This window comes from Aulonocara sp. 'chitande type north' Nkhata Bay, linkage group LG10, assembly GCF_057382095.1.
Source record: "Aulonocara sp. 'chitande type north' Nkhata Bay isolate Kocher_YH1m ecotype deep benthic linkage group LG10, A_spYH_male_GT1.1, whole genome shotgun sequence".
NCBI classification, from domain to species: domain Eukaryota; kingdom Metazoa; phylum Chordata; class Actinopteri; order Cichliformes; family Cichlidae; genus Aulonocara; species Aulonocara sp. 'chitande type north' Nkhata Bay.
The window spans coordinates 16,441,581-16,457,337 of record NC_141353.1 but is presented as its reverse complement, the minus strand read 5'-3'; the positions used below and the strand labels follow the sequence as shown (position 1 = coordinate 16,457,337).

Below are 15,757 nucleotides of genomic sequence, written 5' to 3'. Positions count from 1 at the left end.
AATAATCAAAAAAGTCAGGGAATTTGGAGAAATTTTGAAATCTGTGCGCAGTGGAGAAGTCTGAAAATGAATACTGGATCCTTGTGATCAGGCAGCACTGCACTAAAAGCAATGAAATCTAAGCATATGATAGGAATTCTTCTTCTTCTTCTGAAATGTTCCCGCTGCCTTTGTTTTGTCCATGACTGGCTGTTAAGTGAGCCATAAACTTAAGTAAAAGCATGCGATACCTAAGCCATCTCCCTAGACCTTCATTGATATTCTGAGTGTTTCCCTCAGTTTGGTTCCTTTCTGGTTACTCTGTTATCCGTCCACATGTCCAGAGCAGCTTTTGTTGATTGTTAATTTAAATCCAGACTGACAGAACAGCCTGTTTTTGTAAAACATTAAGCCTGGATGTAAAACAGTGCTTCACGTTCTCGAAATTTCACAGGTCATGCAGAGAGTGTTCAAGACGTCCTTTGAATCTTTTTCTCATTTTTATTTTCAGCTGCTGTGAAAAAACAAGACTTTTAAGGCTCAAACAGCAGATACATCAAATAAAAAGGAATCTAAGGACAAATCTTTTCCTGAACACACTCGCAGCTGAAAAAATGCAAAGTTTATTGTTTTGCTTTGGTGCACCTGCAGCTTCATTCGTCTTGACATCTCATGCTGATCCTTACACAAGAGCACACATTCCTCATAACTAATCACCAAGACACACACCAGGCAGTCTCAGATAGCAACATCTACTCCATAAGCGCAATACAAATATGAAAAACAAATAATTGGAAAAAGATTTTGTTTTTCTTTTGCCCTTTATGAATGGTTCTGTCTCATAGCCTTTCTTCTGCATTGCACGAATGGAAGGACACCTTACGATTGACTGATTGACTGCTAATTCTGTTGTGTAACAAAAGCTTGTTACAGATCTTTCAAATAGTTGAATATTTATCAGCATGATGCAACAAGTCAAACACATACTTGCTGTTTTTCAGTTGTTTAAAGGTGTCGTATACCTTTTTTGTACATATATTACCAGCAAACCGGCCCTTGCTTGATTTGCGAACAATTCAAGAAGAAAGAAAAGAATATTTCAAAAAACGAAAGAAAGAAAGAAAATGACAAAGAAAATCTAATTCAGCCGGCCTGACACGTATGAACACACACACACACACGTTTGTGCGCACACACTGCCCTTCGTGTTATGTAGTCACTAAAGGGCAGGGAGTGCATCTCAGAGCAGCGAGCTGAGCATAGTTATGTGCTCACTCTTGATGCTGAAGCTCAGTTGCAGTGAAGGACTTGACGCTGCCACTATACAACAAAGAGTACTCTACCTCAGCTTTCGCAGAACAAGCTGGTAATACCTCAAGAATTCACAGTGTACTTCAGGTAATCCAAACTTCAGGAAAGCTTTTGGAATTTGTGAGCCGATTGCTCACTTTTCCATGGTGCAGCAACAAGATGACTTTAACTTTATTTAGCATTTATAGCTTTGTTTTTTAAGGACTGTCTGTGGACCACTTTGCTAGCATTCATTTGAGCTGCATTAATTGTTTTAATGGCGATGCTACAGTAACCAACATAGTCACTGTGCATTCTTTTTCCAGTTTATCTAATTAGAGAAGACTAACTTGGCAGGTAAGTCTGTTTAACTCTCTAATATTTAACACTATCACAACATTCAGTGGTTGTTTTTCACAACCAGTGTTTTTTTCAATGTTGTCACAGGTGCCGGAACCAAGTTCATTGGGAAACAACAGCATAATCTAGTGCCATTAACATTAAAGTCACCTTCTAGCGTTCTAGTTGTACAAAAGCATGGGGTTCAGCGACCTCCTTGAGCAGGTGGGCAGCACAGGCCGCTTCCAAATCGTGCACGTAACCCTCCTCTCCACACCCATCCTTATGTTGGCCAGCCACAACCTGCTGCAAAACTTTGTGGCTGCGGTGCCTCCTCACTACTGTAGCGCTCACTCAAATCTCTCACAGTCCCAGCTGAGCCCAGAGGAAGCTTTGCGGATCACAGTACCACAGGACCACAGAGGAAAATTGCACAGGTGCCAGCGTTACGTTGTTCCACAGTGGCACCTCCTGGATAAAAATGGGACCTCCAATTTGAGAAATGAGGGAAACAGTGTGGATGATCTGGATGCTGACCTGCAAGGATGCATAGATGGCTGGACGTACAACATGGCTGACAGAAGCTCCACAATCATATCTGATGTAAAACTGCATTTTTATCACACTGTTTCAGTCAACTTGTCATCGCAGTGCAGATGTTCATATGTTGTAATGTGCATTTTTTGCTAGTGGCATTTAGTGTGTGACCAGCACTCTTTGAAGCAAATGGGACAAACCATCTACATGGGAGGCGTGCTTGTGGGAGCGTTTCTCTTCGGAAGCCTTGCAGACAAGTAACACCAATAATATACAATAAGCTGAATGTGTAATATTTTGACTCGTCTTTGAAAAGAAAAATCTTAATTGCCCAGTGGCATGAATAATAAACAGTTCAGCAAGTCAAATAATGTTTCACCGATGGCCCTCATGTCTTCTAGATATGGTCGACGTATCCTCCTGCTCATGTCTTACCTTCTGATGGCGGTCTCTGGAACATGTGCTGCATTTTCTCCTTCCTTCCCTCTGTTCTGCTTTTTCCGGTTTGGTTGTGGCATGGCTCTATCTGGCATATCACTCAACACCTTGTCCCTCAGTATGATTTTTAGTTCCTTTATTTTACTTGACTAAAGGGATGTTGATGACATGGGCTCCCAATCTTATGAAAATGTGTTTCATCTGTTTCAAGTTCTTGAGTGGATCCCCACTCGTGTGAGAACTGTGGTGGGCACGATGAGTGGCTACTGTTACACACTGGGCCAGCTGATCCTGGCATTGATGGCCTACTACATCCGGGACTGGAGGTGGTTAACCCTGGCTGTGTCTTTGCCTTTCTATGTGTTCTTCCTCTACGCATGGTGAGATGGCAATCATTGAACTGAAAAGTTTCAACTATAGTCACCAATGTAAGCTAAAACATTTTTAAAAAATGTAGCAAACCTAACCAATATTCCTTATAGGTGGTTTCATGAATCCGCAAGATGGTTGGCCTTAAAGAATAAGCCTGATCGGGCGATCAAGGGACTTAAAAGTGTGGCTAAGTTTAACAGACGGTGTGATGAGGGAGAAAAAATTGACATTAAGGTAAGGGAATATTTTTAAACTTTGGGATAAATCTGTGTTTCACATAAACAGACTGTATATTAACAATGTTTTCTCTTTGTGCACAGATGCTCCAGGAGTCCATGAAGAATGAGCTGTCCATGTCAAAGGGCTCCTACACTGCCTTGGATCTGTTCCGCACACCCTACATGAGGATTAGCACAGTCTGTCTGGCAGCTGCCTGGTGTGTGTGTGCTGCTCTTGTAGAAACACTCAGTGACAGATTTACAGCACCTTCTGTGAAACTGCAATGACACCAAGTGTATTTTTATATTTAGGTTATCAACCAGCTTTGCCTACTACGGCCTTTCCATGGATCTGCAAAAGTTTGGAGTGGATATTTACCTGATACAAGTGATCTTTGGAGCTGTTGACATACCAGCTAAAATCATCATCGCTGTGACTATGAGTTATATAGGGCGCCGGCCGTCGCAGTCTGCTGCTCTCATCATCGCTGGGGTCACTATCTTGATCAACCTGCTGGTACCTTATGGTATGTCAGAACACAGACATGTGCACAAGATAAGGCTGAGGAGAAGCAAGTGAGTGACCTGATGGATGTTCCGCTTTTTTGCAGATCAACAAACTCTGCGGACCTCTCTGGCTGTTGTGGGTAAAGGTTGTCTTGCTGCATCTTTCGTCTGCTGTTACCTTTACACTGGAGAACTGTACCCAACCATTATTCGGTAAGTCTCATCTGGCAAAACCATAAAACTATCAGCAAGGAAACCTAGATGACTTTGGTTTAACAATGAAATCTAGGTTTCGCTGAAGAGCAACAACTAAGGATAATCGCTAATCCAGGGGTGGCTGCTTTTTTGTTTTTTATACAGTAGTAGATTTACAAATTCTGTGAACTGGAAAATCTATTGGTAACACTTTATAATATGAACTGCAAATTGCAGGCAAGTACGCTGTACTTACGTGCATTTTGAGGGCAACAAGTCAGGTTTTTGCAAAAAATAATGAACAAGTACACTGTAAGTACCCTGTACTTACATGCATTTTGTGGGCAACATGTCAGGTTTTTGCAAACAAGTGAAACAAGTACAGGGTACAAACAGTGTACTCGTTTGAACGTTTTTGCAAAAACCTAACTTGCCTGCAAATTATTCACAGGTCATGTTATAAAGTGCTACCAGACTTTTTATGTTTTCAAACTGAAGGACGGTCTAAGCCAGACCTTCCCAAAGTGTGGGGCCGGGGGGGGGGGGGGGGGGGGCTTCAAATCACGGACAAACAGTGTCCCACATTCTTGATTTTTAGTTCACACACACTTGTTGTAATGACTAACTACTCCTGACATTTTGGAGATGTTAGCTCTATATACAGTAAAGTTACAGAGGGATACAAATAATATCAGGCTGATCCTGCCACGATTTGTTCCCCCTGTCTAAATCACGGACAAACAGTATCCCACACTTGTTTATGTTTTTCAACCCATTTTGCACAGCGAGGCATTTTTCGAAAATGAATTGATAGCAATGTTGAATATTATTACACGGGGGAATAACAACTACACGTAAAATAATCACACCGTGATGCCTCTGCCTTTCTAAATAGAGGGACAGTAACTGCGTGTGTATATGTAAGCCTGTAAAAACCGAAGATAGTCAGATTAACAGTATTTTGTCTCTATCTGCCATTCTGCAATTCATCTCCGGTAAACAATAACGTGGCGCAAAACGTTTTCAAAAATACTCGTGTAGGTGTGGACGTAGCATAAAAGAGTTAGTAGTTTATTTTCTTACTACCTGTAATTTATTGCAGTTTATTTGTATTTGCTTAATTGTTTACTAAATGTTTGAGGTGTGAAATAAACCGCAATGGAGCAAAATATGGGTGTGTGTGGTTGGAGGATGTGTTTGTGCACGCGCACACGCGAACATTTTTCTTGTAAAACAAAGGGGGGCCCAGCAAAAAAAGTTTGGGAACCACTGGTCTAAGCAATGAGTTCCAAATAATGTCTTTGTCATGTAGAAAACCTGAACTGTACCGTTGAAATTGTGCTGATTTTTCTTATATTAAGAAATCTAAGGTATTAAATGTGTAGACAAACTTCTTTACACTGATATAAAGAGGAGTTTGAGGAGTTTCACTGGTCTGGCCCACTTAAGTTCAACGTTGGCTGGATGTGGCCCATAATGACATCTCTGCTCTAATATATGGTTTCATGACATTTTAATAGTCTAAGACTGCACATGCACTTCTTTACTATCACTAAAATAATTTACATATTTACTGACCCTCTGTTGACACAATCTCTGACTTTACTAGTGTGTAGTTATGACTGTTTGCAGCTGTTTTATGGTTTTATGTCTTCTCTCTCAGTCAGAATGGCATGGGATTGGTGTCCAGTATGGCACGTGTAGGAGCTATGGTGGCCCCCATGGTGCGCCTCACGGAAGACTACATACCTTGGCTACCAGGTTTAATCTATGGAGGGGCGCCAATCCTCAGTGGGGTTGCTGTTATATTTCTTCCAGAAACGCTTGGCACACCCCTTCCCGACACAATACAAGATGTGGAGGAGAGGTAAGATTGAGTTCCAGGACGCAGCATGTGTTCCTTTTATTTTATCTCTGCATGTCCCAGAATCAAAACATTAATTTTAGAAACAGAACTCAGGAGGACTCGAGGGTAACGTATACAGCAAATAGCAAATCATCATGGTTTACTCAAGGCCAAAAAAAGCACATAAGACTAGAAGAGAGAAAGAGAAAGGGAGAGAAGGGAGAAAAAAAATAATGTATCCACATTTGCATTTTCTATTTTGCACACAGGGGATCTGGGAAACGCTCCAAAATGTCACCAAAAGAAACAATAATCTTGGAAGACACCGGGGCAAACCTCCTAAAGCCTGTTGCCTGAGTGTTTTTGTACTCCACATGTTAATGAAAGTAGAGTGAGTGCTACTTTTATCTCTTCTCTGTTTGATTTCCACAAATTTGGTTCACCTTATGATTGCTGGACGAATGTTTTTTCTTTCGTTTTGTGAACAAATGAGTTAAATCCGAAGCGAACGCCACCGTGAAAAGAACGCTGTGGACAATCAGACCTGTTTATCTGACAATCAGTAGATTTCAGGATCTTAATCTTACTTTGCACATGTCATTATTATTATTTTTTATTTGTATTTTGAATGTGTAGAGCGATTTCTTTATTTGAGCCTTTCACAGGTTAAAGACGGCATCCACTGGTATCTTTATTGTTCTATACACAAGCCCGTATTGGAAAACAATTGCCTTTTTGTCTTTTAAATCAAGACTTCTTATAATCCTTTTTAAATCTCAAAGTCTGTCTTTTTTATGGACGTTTGAACACAAATACTAGTAAAACCCCTTTCAGTCTACTTCATCTGGCATGAGTCACTTTGAGCTGAAGTAACTAAAACGAGACAGAACAAGAAATCAAGGATTTGGATTTAAATAAAAGCAGCAGATGAGCCACACAACAGAAGGCACAAAGTATAAAAACTAAATAAATAGATTCACAGCAGGAATCTGACATGCCGTTGCTTTTCACTGCCCCCCCACACACACAGTTTTGCTATAGCATTGTTGTTGTGAACACAAGAGTAAAGGCAGATTTCCCATGAATTATGTGAAATGAACCCCCACTCTTTAAAAATTGAACACCCTAGTTAATGTTTGAAGGGCAGATCAGTGTTTTGTTGCTGAAGCAGGTAGCTTGGATGGGTCAGAGGATTTTGTTTGTGTTTTTCATAAGACAGCCTCCGAGAAATGTAGTTTCTTAGATTTCAGTCCATTTAATTTATTCAACTACTTTTGTTCTCAGCACGCTGCACGCTCTGGATTTAACGCCGCTCTCTTGAGTTCTCACAGTTACCACCCGGAAAACGATCATCACGCAAGCAAAAATGTAATGCAGTAGTTATCAATGTAGTTATTAAACGGATGGTGGTCAGCGAAAAGAATGATAAGAGTGAATATTATGGAAACATTACTTGGTCTCGTCCCTTTCCTTGAATCGGTTCAGCGGATTTGCTGCTTTTCTCTCAGTTACTGCTGTTACACGGATGTGAGGGGGGGATGTTACTGGTAAAGGAGGAAACAGTGCTGATGCGGAGCACCACTCACGCCTACATAGGGTGAACTCTTGTGATTTGAAGACTTCCGCATCTTGCTGCTTGTGACACCATCTAGTGGTGCATATATGCCAATGCAGGAGCTGAACTTCCCATCACGGGAAGGTATCCATGTGAGGAAAAAAAAATTAAAGGTGGAAAACTAAATCTAAAATGAAATCTTGACCATATTGAGGTTTTGTCTTTCAGTGTTTAAATATTGGACTTGGATTTCACATATTGTAGCTACTCTCATTTATCAGAACAGTTGATATTTTGGCCATAGAGTCATCCATGATTAACAAAAAAGGCAGCGTCACAATACTAGTATGCTTTGGTTCGTGTTCCTTAAAAGATCCGTCTGGAGTGAAAAAACCCAAACAAACCAGGATTTACAATAAATAGATTCATACTTATAGCCTCATATCAACATGTATGTTTTCAATTTAAGGCTCGTACTTTCCTCTTTGAAATAGTTAAAGTTCGCCAGTGCTCTTGCTCTCACGCAACAAATGCATTGTTGTGTGTGTCTGGCACTAACTGTATGAAACTGCTATCTAAAACCTTTTGGTTGCAACATATAAACCCTCGATCACTGTATTAAATAGATTTTATTTCACTGTCAGGTTTTATGCGTGTTCTCCTGAGACACCTTTTGCGCACGCCAGACGAGTCCAACCCCAAGCCAAGAAAAAAAAAAAAGAAAGAGAGAGAGAGAGATGAATCAAAATACAGAGCAAGGCGGTCTACAGAAATGACTACAACGTAAAATGATATGAATAAAGATTTATTTTCTCATATGAACAGGTGGATTCATTTTTCATTGTATTTTACAATCTATGACAATCTCGCAAGTTTTTTCTTTTTTCTAGCATATTTCAGGAATGACATGGGGAAAGGTTCTTTTTTATTGCTGAATGTTAAATGAAATACACTTTCACTGACTGGAAAAGAATTGTCTGCTGCTTTTTTTGTGTGATTTTTTTTTTTAAATCTCTTTTTTTTAAACCATGCACCCATCTAACCTTGACCACAAGGACATGCAGAGGAGAGGTGTTCAAACATTTCAAGCGAGGGTGGGGTCGGGGGGGTCATAAATTTCAACAGAAGAGGCTGATTGGACGTGCCCGGTAGCATCTCAAATGGGTGAGAGGACTGGCAGGGTGAAGGGGCTGTCACATTAAAACTGGAGGTGAAGTCTTCTTTTGCACTTTTCTGACATACAAAATTAGACCCAGAGGTGAGAAACTCAATGAAAACATCTGCATGTTGTGACCGATGTGTGACCATCCTCTATTGCCATGCCACTGTGCATTTACCATATACCAGTCAGAATTGCAGATCAGTGTTTAAAAGGCATTTCCCCCCCTAATTGCAGCATTCCATTATTTTTTAATAAGGAGGAGCAGAAATATACCGACAGAGACGAAACATCAGCTGTCCTTTCTGTGCGAGCCACACTGACGGCTGTGACTTTGAGATATCTTTCAAATATTTACTTCTCCCTCAGTGGAGGACAAAGGGCTTAAAATGAATTTATTCACTTTCAAAATCATCATTTACAGGCTAAATTTTAAATGACTCCATCAGTCAACAAGACAAAGCAGTACACATTACTATCAGAGGAGAAACTATTTGGATTCTATCGGCTATTACTGGGAAGTATGCACGTGAGGTGGAGGGATCTAAGCCGAGTGATAAAATAATTCACAGACACAGTCATTCAATGGACGTGACGTTAAGTGAACAAGAAAGGCTGAAAACATGATAGACGGCTGCATAATGGCTTTCAAAAAATAACTCGGGTAAATATGCATTTGTATCATGTTATTTCATTCTACACTATAGGCATCACATTTTTTTTCCACACAACACACTACAGTCACCTCTTAGAAAATGATGTAATCAAACAGCAAAATAGAAAGTTTGCATATTTTTGCATCATATGATCTTCCAAAGTTTCACAGCTATTTCGTTAATATTGTCTAGTATGCTCTGTACTGTGATCCACTGAGCTGCTTCCACCTGACTTTACTTTTCTCTGCATGGGAATGATTGGGGTACTAGTAACTGCGTGTTAACACGTAGGTCCTCAGCATCTGAGAACTTGAATCTTAGGTAGACCTAAACTTAAGGAAGAGGTTGAGCAGGGCTTGAGGTGGAGGCGGGGGGATGAATGTGGAAATCCTGAGACGCTGGTGGCCTTAAACGTAAGCCACGAAAACAGAATGGACACAGAAGGATGATTAGGCGTGGGATTCGAGTGAAAACAGACGCAATCTTTTTGTTTTGCCACTGCCTCTGACAGCAGGGGTCACCCTGTGCCAAGCGGCTCAGTGTTTGTTGGCCACATACCAGGCTGAAGCAAGGAAAACCTGTTGGGAAATAATCATTTTCAAAAAATTTTTTTTAAAAAAAGGACGTAAATGGGGCGGGCTGGGGAGGGGCAGAATAGCTGTAAACACATCAAGCAATGACCTGTATAACATACAACCCTACAGCAGCCTTGCCTGCTCACCTACACTGGGGTCACTGTTCTGATTAACCACTTTTCTGTGAACCTCCGAGACTCTTTACTCTCACTCTCCTGAGACACCAGTAGACCCACACATTTGATGTTACCACAACAAACAGTGAAGTTCATCTAACAGTCACAAACGCATGCAAGCAACACACACAGGTGCGCACGAGCGTGCACAAACACGCACACACACTCGCAGACATTTATGCACACGCAACACAATTTCTCACTCTCTGTGACTCTTTTTCTCTTGGTAGACATTAGTTAGCAGGCAAAAAAAAAAGAAAAAAAGAAAAGAATCTACATCGCATTTATGAGGCGTTCTAATAAATCCCAAATCATAAAAGAAAACCCTACAGGCGAATCATATTATCATATGTAAACATACACTTTATGCTGAAGTGGTTTATATCGCGTGATATGGAAGGGGTTAGACTTCTCGAAGAATGCAATTTGGAAAGAAAGTAAATAGGAAACCAGAGAGGAAAAACAAAAACATAAATGTGTATAAAAAAATGAGGCGTCCATATAAGAAAGGCTACAAAAACCTCCACTGGCCCTCTGGCATCGGCATACAGCAAAAGGCACCACAATATTACTCTATTTTTTAACATTGTGAAAAAACTGGCACATCTTTTTATGCTGTAAATCAAAATGTACATATAAATAGAGTTTTCCCTATAAAAAAGTCTTTGCTGTTAACTAGTAGACAACTTTTGCTAAAATGAAAATAAATATTTCATTTGTTTAGAATATCTGTCAGTTATATAAAATAAAAATATTTCTTATAGATGCAGGTCTATACTATATTGATTTTTGTCGGTTCATTATCACTCTTTAATGCGGTGTATTGTCCGGTTTGGAGCGTGACTGTGTGAGTCTCGTATGCGTGTTCCCATGCCCACTGTGTCGCCCTGACGAGTTAGAAGTCCGACTGTCCGCCGGCCTGTAGATGGTGGAAGGCTCGGCGTTCATGTTCTGCATACTGAGGAAGGGCGTGCTCTCGCCGTCCTCCTCTGACTCACTATCTGTTAGACAGCTTCGAGACCCATAGTCCCGAGATGCCTCGTATCCTCGTGGGGCCACGTGGCCATTCAGTCTGGATCTCCGCCAGCGCCGGCTTCCAGTTCCACTGGACCCACTTCTCTTTGGTTGCTCCCGAGAGGACAGATACTCCTGGGTGGTCTCATAGTCTTCATCCTCAGCCAGCCGGTAGGGGCTGGAGGGAAGGCTTCCCCTGCTGTCATTTAGATAGGTTCGACGCTGCTGCCGGTAAGGCTCCTGGCAATGAGCATCGTGTAGGGGCACCTGGTAGCGGCGCAGCAGAGGCTGGTCATCCTCCAGGGGGTACGGATTGTGAACAGCAGGAGGGAGCGACATGGCGTGGCTGGCATTGGGGGATGTGATCTGGAAGGTAGGCACCTGCGGGGGCAATGAGTAATGGAAATCCACTGGGGATAGGCGGGCTGGTGTTGTCAGGGCTGATACGTATCTGTGGTAAATACAGAGAGGAGGAGGAGGTCATAGTTAATTGGAGAAGAACAAAGAATTATGCTGACAAAGACAGCTGCACATACAGTAACCTAGCGTGAATGTTTTAAAGGTATTCTTTAAACTAATGAACATTATACCCTGAAGCTGCACGTACACTTAAATATTCAGTCAAAGTGATTGCTTTTCGATAGAGACGTTTAGCTTAGAGTTTCACCTGAGCAGCACCGCTCCCTGCTGTAGGTGGAGCACTGGGCGTTGGCTACAGGTTGCCCCAAAGTGTAGTTTACTTCCAGCAATCCTCTGCAGTCTAGATAACTATATTACTGTTATATTTGCTACTCGATTACTGCTCAGACTGCTTTTGCTTTTGTGTGCAGAGCTTAAACATCTCTAATGAGAAATATAATATATAATAATATCTCCACTTGTAACAGCACCATGGAGTCTCCTCTGTGATCTGCTCTGGATTGCATAACCCAACACAGGCACAATACTGCTTTATGTTCAAGACTGACAAAAGTAAAACCATTACTATGTTTATTAATGTTGGTACAGAAATCTTTCATAACAACATGGCTCAGGATTTAGTACACAGACATTCAATGTTTTTCCCCAGCAGAGCTTGAATAGCAAACATTTACATCAGTTTTCTGATGATCTACTATGAGCAGCCAGGTTTCAGTCCTGACGAGGAAGAAGGATGAGGACTTAACTCTCTTCTTTAATAACCGTGGATCAACCTGCCCAACAAGATCAACGAGTCAAATCTGTAGCTATACTTTACAAAACTCTTCAAAACAAACCCACGTTTAGCCATTCAATGAGCGTACTAACATCGTGCCTGATTGCTGAAGTTAATGTTGAGAATCTATATTTAGACATCGAAAGCGCATACGCTACAGATGCAGAGTTTTCCCATCATTTGTAATATTAAAATAAAAAAAATAAAAAAGCAACAACAATTCAAAACATTCCTGAAAGACAGGTTAGAATTTATGGATGGCTGACGGTGACTCACTTTGGACCTGTGTGTACAGAGCGTTTTATTTATTTACTTTTATTTCCTTTAGGAAACCTGCTATATTAGACACAAGCCTCAGATATCCCCGCAACACCACTCATTCAGCTGAGGCAGAAACTGCCACCATGATCAAAGACGTACGTGCAACCTGGAATGACTCTGAGGACATGTAATCTGTCGCTGCATCACAACCTAGCGGTCATGCACAGATGCTGCATGCGGGTATTGTCAGTTAAGTTAAGAACTCAAGCAGATAAAAGGCAGCACATGTCTTGTTCGGTTGGGTTTTCTTAGGTACTGATAGTTGGCTTGGATTCTGTATAGGAGCTCCAGCCTCCTTGATACATCCATTTCATACTTCCATTTTGGCTCAGTACTAAAGCCAAAGGTACAGAACAGAATGTTAGTACTGGTTAATATATTAATCAATTAAAATGTGATTATAATTTGGTCTGACTGTTATGCATTTTAAGTTTGGAAAGGTAAGAAAACCATGCTAAGGTAAATCTAATTGTGCCTTTCAATATAATGAATCCCACCGAGCAGACTGTTCTGCTGGATGCTTCTAGACTGTACCACTTTGTATGAAGCATTTCACTTAGGGGTTAAGTATATTCAACAAAGTGACTTTTGAGAAGTAGTCTTAAAAAAATAAACAGCTGCTTTTCCATTGGAATCTTATGTTTCCTTTAGGATCAGCTTGTCAGTTTGAGCTATCAATACACAGTACTGTTTTCCATCTGAAATGGATTAGGCGATGATAAGTGTTATCAAGCATGCATGAAGCAAGATACTAGAAGTGATGTAGATCCTGAAGACTAAATCTGCCTGATCAGTTCAGTTTCAGCTTGGCAGCACTCACAGTTGCTGTTGGTCACAGAAAATGCAATTCATACTGACAGGTCACAAATGATCTGCGGCAGCAAAACAATCTGTTGCTGTTTTAGTAAAACAGACAGACAATAATCGCCGCTGAAGAAATGATCTCTAAAACTCCTAATGGCTTACTGTAGAGCTGCTTTGTTGAACAACAATGTTTAGGAGCATTAAAGCTCACTGATACAATCTACACTATAGTAAAAGTCTGTTTTTACAGTAATGTGAAGCTGTAATGTAGCAGTAAGGGCTAGAACACATTCAGTTAGTACAGTATTTTTTTCCTGGGAATAATGCAGCTACCCTGTGCGTAACACTGTATAAATATTGCAATACCTTTACAGCAGACCATAGGCTCAAATCACCATTATGTTACAACACCGTTAATGACTTTCATTTGAATAAAAAAATGTTTGAGAGTGTGATGTTAAGCACCCTTTTATAGCAGGTCTTCATACTAAGAAATAATTTGTTTTAAAAAGAAGAAGAAGAAGAAGAAGAAGAAGAAGAAGAAGAAGAGAGAAACCTTGTCAGAGGTTGTGTGTGGAGGCGTGGAAGAGATGACCCAAACGCTGGAACCACGGTGCAGAAATGAAGAGGATTTATTGGAGGGTGAGAGAACAAAGCAGGACCGATGGAGTGACTGGCTGGCTGAAAGACTGGAAGAATGGCTGGCTGACTAACTGAACATACAGACGGAGGGACGACATGAACATCAACATCAATGACACGACAGAGAACTGGTGAAACCGAGGAACTTAAATACACAGGTTGAATGATGACAATGATTGGAAACAGGTGAATACAGGGCTGAACATAATCTGACTAATGACACGGGAGACAAGCTGACACGGGAAAAAACAGGAAGTGAGAACATTAATGTGGCGAACCAAACTGAACATGAACAAACTGAAATCACTGGGTCAACGACCCAGGAACCCTGACAAACCTTAACCTTAGTGTCTTTAAAAATCTTTGTAGGAGTTGTGTTGAAGCAGTAGAAACAACCATGCCCCCAAATTCCCAAATTTCCTCTCTGCTCACTGCTAATCTAGGCTTGCTGAGCGATGGATTGTCAGCTGTGAACAGTGCTGGAATTCAAAATATCAGCAGAGACCGAGGAGGGCATTTGGGGATTTTAGGTACCACAATCAGGCAACAGAATAATGTAACGCTGACTACTATTGAATTGCAACACACATAAAGAGAAAGACCTAGATGCACACTATTTAGATCTAAGTTTAGGTCTGATCTGATTTGTCATGTGAGAACTTTAATTTCTCTGTGCCTCTGGTACAGACATATTTACATGAAGTACAGGAAATAAAAATGATGCAGCTGTGGAGGTGATGAAAGTCGTATTTCTTCGTATCTGCCAGACTGTTTCTGAATCTCCTCTTTGTGCTAGCTTTCACTAAACCTGTCCTATTTCTGACTTAAGTGAGTTTAAATCTGACTGTGCAAAATGGCAGACAAGTGTATTTAACAAAATGTCACACCATCCCTTAAATAAAATAAAATAACATTAAAAGGGAACACTAGCCAATTAGAATTGCATACTGGCCAGGGAATACTCTTCCCATTGAAATGAGCACTGTTTCTCACTCTTGCCTACCTTAGCGTATTTCATCATCATGCCTGCTGTGTGTCAGTTTCCACTGAGTCTCTCAGAGTGCCCTGACTGGCCTCTCGAGGCTGAGAGAGAACCAGCAGAGAGAGGAAACTTCTCAAAATATTCATGACAAACCCAGTGCCATATCAGCCACACAGGTCTGGTCCCCACCTGTCGCTGTGCGGAGAGTCTCCCAGCGAGTCGAAGGAGTCCCCGTACTGCCTCGGCCGATGGGGGTCAGAGTAACCACAGTGTGCAGCGCGCCGTGCTCGAGCCTCCATGCACGCAGGGCTGCTGCATTTACTGGTCCCCACGGATGATGACATCATTCCCGGCGAGTCAGAGAGGATACTGTCAGAATGTTCCAGGCTCCATGTCCGTTCCTCATGTCTGACAATAAAAAAAAGACAAAAAAAATAGGTGTTAACATGCACACACCCCACAATATGTCCAAGTTTCACTTTTTTGTCCTTTTTTTTTGAAAGAGTGCTTGATAACAAATCTGCGGCTGTCTCTGGAGGAAGAACATTTCCACAATTCAACTGCAATTCCATGATCCGTTAGCAAAAGTACCAAGATATTCAGCTCTTATCTCTTTTGATCCTGTTCCTCTCTAACCTGCATATGAAAACTTAGTCCCTCACAGCGACAGGTCAGTCATAAACCCTTTGATTAAGTTGCTTCTGAAGAGAAGTCCACAAGAGCTTTCCAATAGAAACAACAGAAGAAAACCAAATCTTCAGTAGTGCAGACTAATGCATTCAGCACTCGTTGGCCTCTGTGTCTTTGCAAATTCCCATGTGAGAAATCCTGGTAATACTTTCAGCTGTGACTCCTCTGCCAGCACTACTTTTTCCCATCTTAGATCACTTACAAATTTAAAATCGTGTCTGTTACAGATAACAAAGCTTGCCTTTTTCAGCAGAAATCAGACAGACT

General features: G+C 41.1%; 2 protein-coding genes across 4 annotated transcripts in view; one reads left to right on the top strand and one right to left on the bottom strand.

Annotated features, from left to right (window-relative positions):
- The first annotated feature begins 1,235 nt into the window (after window positions 1–1,235).
- On the top strand, window positions 1,236–8,494 carry slc22a6l (solute carrier family 22 member 6, like). The gene is made up of 12 exons (XM_086308653.1): window positions 1,236–1,377; window positions 1,596–1,626; window positions 1,717–2,211; window positions 2,299–2,402; window positions 2,547–2,701; window positions 2,795–2,963; window positions 3,066–3,189; window positions 3,276–3,391; window positions 3,486–3,700; window positions 3,785–3,893; window positions 5,539–5,742; window positions 5,991–8,494. The coding sequence occupies exons 3-12, from the start codon at window positions 1,807–1,809 to the stop codon at window positions 6,076–6,078; spliced, it is 1,689 nt and encodes a 562-aa protein (XP_086164779.1). The 5' UTR covers window positions 1,236–1,377; window positions 1,596–1,626; window positions 1,717–1,806; the 3' UTR covers window positions 6,079–8,494.
- The window catches only part of nrg2a (neuregulin 2a), an 82,593-nt gene continuing 74,904 nt past the window's right edge, over window positions 8,069–15,757 (bottom strand). For all 3 annotated transcript variants that reach the window (XM_086308651.1, XM_086308650.1, XM_086308652.1), the window contains 2 exons: window positions 14,990–15,208; window positions 8,069–11,307 (listed from right to left, as the gene is read on the bottom strand). In XM_086308651.1, the coding sequence (XP_086164777.1) occupies window positions 10,653–11,307; window positions 14,990–15,208 (874 nt within the window). In that variant the 3' untranslated portion in view covers window positions 8,069–10,652. The remainder of the gene's footprint in view (window positions 11,308–14,989; window positions 15,209–15,757) is intronic.